At 47.7% G+C, this 2,666-nt stretch overlaps 1 protein-coding gene across 1 annotated transcript in view; it reads left to right on the plus strand.

Moving 5' to 3' along the window:
- AQR (aquarius intron-binding spliceosomal factor) overlaps positions 1-2,666 on the plus strand; it is a 123,279-nt gene continuing 120,613 nt past the window's right edge. The window contains exon 1 of the mRNA XM_011932722.1: positions 1-300. Within this exon, the coding sequence (XP_011788112.1) occupies positions 226-300 (75 nt within the window). The 5' untranslated portion in view covers positions 1-225. The remainder of the gene's footprint in view (positions 301-2,666) is intronic.

Raw genomic sequence — 2,666 nt, forward strand, 5'->3', positions numbered from 1 at the left:
ACGCCTGCATGAACTTCCGGCTACACGCCATTCCGCTTCCCCGGGAACGTTTGGGCTGTAGTACGGGTTCCCTATGGGACTCTGAAGCCTGAGGATATCCGACGCGGAACGTTTTTTCGGCGCGGAGTTAAGCGCCCCGACCGTAATTTAGGGGAAGTGGACCAGGCTTGCCGCTGCCCAGGGCGGTCCTTTCGTTTCCACCGGAGTGGAGGGGAGAGTGCTGCCATGGCAGCCCCTGCACAGCCCAAGAAGATCGTGGCCCCTACGGTGTCCCAGATCAACGCGGAGTTCGTGACCCAGGTGAGCTGGGGCGAGTCTGGTGTATGTGTGAGTGGGTAAGGACGTCGTGGCCCCGAGGCCTGGTGGTGGGGTTTTTTTTTTTTTCCAGGACTAGAAGCACGGAGGAGGCATTCGTTTGTTAATTCATTCACACAAGTCTTTTTGCTGAGTATCAGCCCCGTGCCGGCCGCTATGCTGGGTGCTGGGCATACCGTGGTGGATGGGTTGCCCTGGCCTGAGGGGGTCATGGCCTAAGAAAGACAGACACATAGGCCGGGCGCGGTGGCTCAAGCCTGTAATCCCAGCACTTTGGGAGGCCGAGACGGGCGGATCACGAGGTCAGGAGATCGAGACCATTCTGGCTAACACGGTGAAACCCCGTCTCTACTAAAAAATACAAAAAAACTAGCCGGGCGAGGTGGCGGGCGCCTGTAGTCCCAGCTACTCGGATTCAGGAGACTTGCTTGAAGCAGGGAGGCAGAGGTTGCAGTGAGCCAAGATTGCGCCGGGATGCTGGACTGCCTCTTCAAGTAGGAGTAGGCTTTTTCCTGGTCCGTAGAGTGTCCTGAGTTTTTGAGCAGCGATGAGAAACTGACAAGACACCTCCAAATAGACCCATTTAAGAAGAGAGTGATTCTGTAGTTGGAGAGCGTTCATTTAGAATCTGTTTACTATCTTACACTGTGAGCCACAGTTGGCTTTGGAGAGGGAAACACAGTCCTGTGGTTGTCAGCATCATTCCTCATTCTTACTCTTTATTTGCGAATTGCATAAGAGTGTAAGTAGTTCAGTGTAGAAGTTATCATGCCCACCTGCTTCTTTATTCTTTATTCCTTGTCTCAACAGATTTGCCAGGGCAGAAGCCTAGGGAGAAATTTTGAATCCTCCCTTAATACTACATTTCTACATTCTGAGTATCTTTGGAATCTATCTGGTGTTCTACATCTCTTGCACCCTAAGCCTGGTTGCCATTGTTTTCTGCCTGGACCAAGGTATCCTAATCTGTTATATTGTTCTTCTTGTTGCTCTCCTCTAGCCCATTCTTCATGTTGCTTTCCGAGTGATTTCATACAAGTGCAAATCTCATCATATCACTTGCCTTCTTAAAATCTCTCCCTTCCTTTCCTTCCTTTTTTTCTTTCAAGATAGGGTCTCACTATGTTGCCCGGCTCAAGTGATCCTTCCACCTCAGCCTTCCTTGTAGCTGGGACTATAGGGAACTACACTAAGACTGGCTGTCCTTAAAATCTTCAGCCGGGCACGGTGGCTCATGCCTGTAATACCAGCACTTTGGGTGGCCGAGGCAAGTGGACCACCTGCGGTCAGGAGTTCGAGACCAGCCTGACCAACTTGGAGAAACCCCATCTCTGCTAAAAATACAGAGGCATGGTGGTGCATGCCTGTAATCCCAGCTTCTCAGGAGACTGAGGCTGGAGAATTGCTCGAACCCGGAAGGCAGAGGTTGCAATGAGCCGAGATCCTCCCCAGAATAACTGGGGGTGAGGTGAAGATTTTCTATTGAGTTGGAGAGTGATTGGTAATTTGGGAAGGTGTTATTTATTTATTTATTTTTGAGATGGAATCTTGCTCTGTTGCCCAGGCTGGAGTGCAGTGGCTTGGTGTTGGCTCACTACAATCTCCGCCTCCCAGGTTCAAGTGGTTCTCCTGCCTTAGCCTCCCAAGTAGCTGAAATTATAGGTACACAACCACCAGGCCCGGCTAATTTTTGTATATTTACTAGAGATGGGGTTTTACCATATTGGCAAGGCTGGTCTTGAACTCCTGACCTCAGGTGAGCCACCCGCCTCGGCCTCCCAAAGTGCTGAGATTACAGGTGTGAGCCACCACGCCTGGCCGGAAGGTGTCATTTAAGTAGGAAGTTACTGTAATATTTTTAGAGGCTATTCCTCAGGGCCAGTATCCTAACTGTTTGGGAAGCTCTTTAAGTCTATTGTCTGTACAGTTCGTCGCTGAGCTATGAAAGCAAAGAAAACAGGTCCCATCTTTTAAGTATTCCAATTAAGTGAGAAGGAAAGATGGATAAGCAATCAAATATTTATCATGTAGAAAGGTAAGATTATAAAGAGTTATATACAAAATGAAGATGAGAAAGCAATTGTCGCCATCAGGTAGTGTTGAGGACAGCCTCACAGAAGTAACATTTCAGATTTTGCTTCATTTGTCCATCCATTTATCCATCAGACTTTGTGAGTGCCTCTGATGTGCCAGATACTGCAGTCACCTTTTTATAAATATATTGAGTCTTTGTGCTTGACAGTTTTCTATTTTTAAAGAGATTATAATTGAGTTTTAAACCAAAACCCTATGAGTAAGACTATGCTGTTTCTTTAAATATGTAGAGAGAGTTATATATTTGTTTAAATTTC

This window comes from Colobus angolensis, unplaced genomic scaffold (genome assembly GCF_000951035.1).
Source record: "Colobus angolensis palliatus isolate OR3802 unplaced genomic scaffold, Cang.pa_1.0 Scaffold97, whole genome shotgun sequence".
NCBI lineage: Eukaryota > Metazoa > Chordata > Mammalia > Primates > Cercopithecidae > Colobus > Colobus angolensis.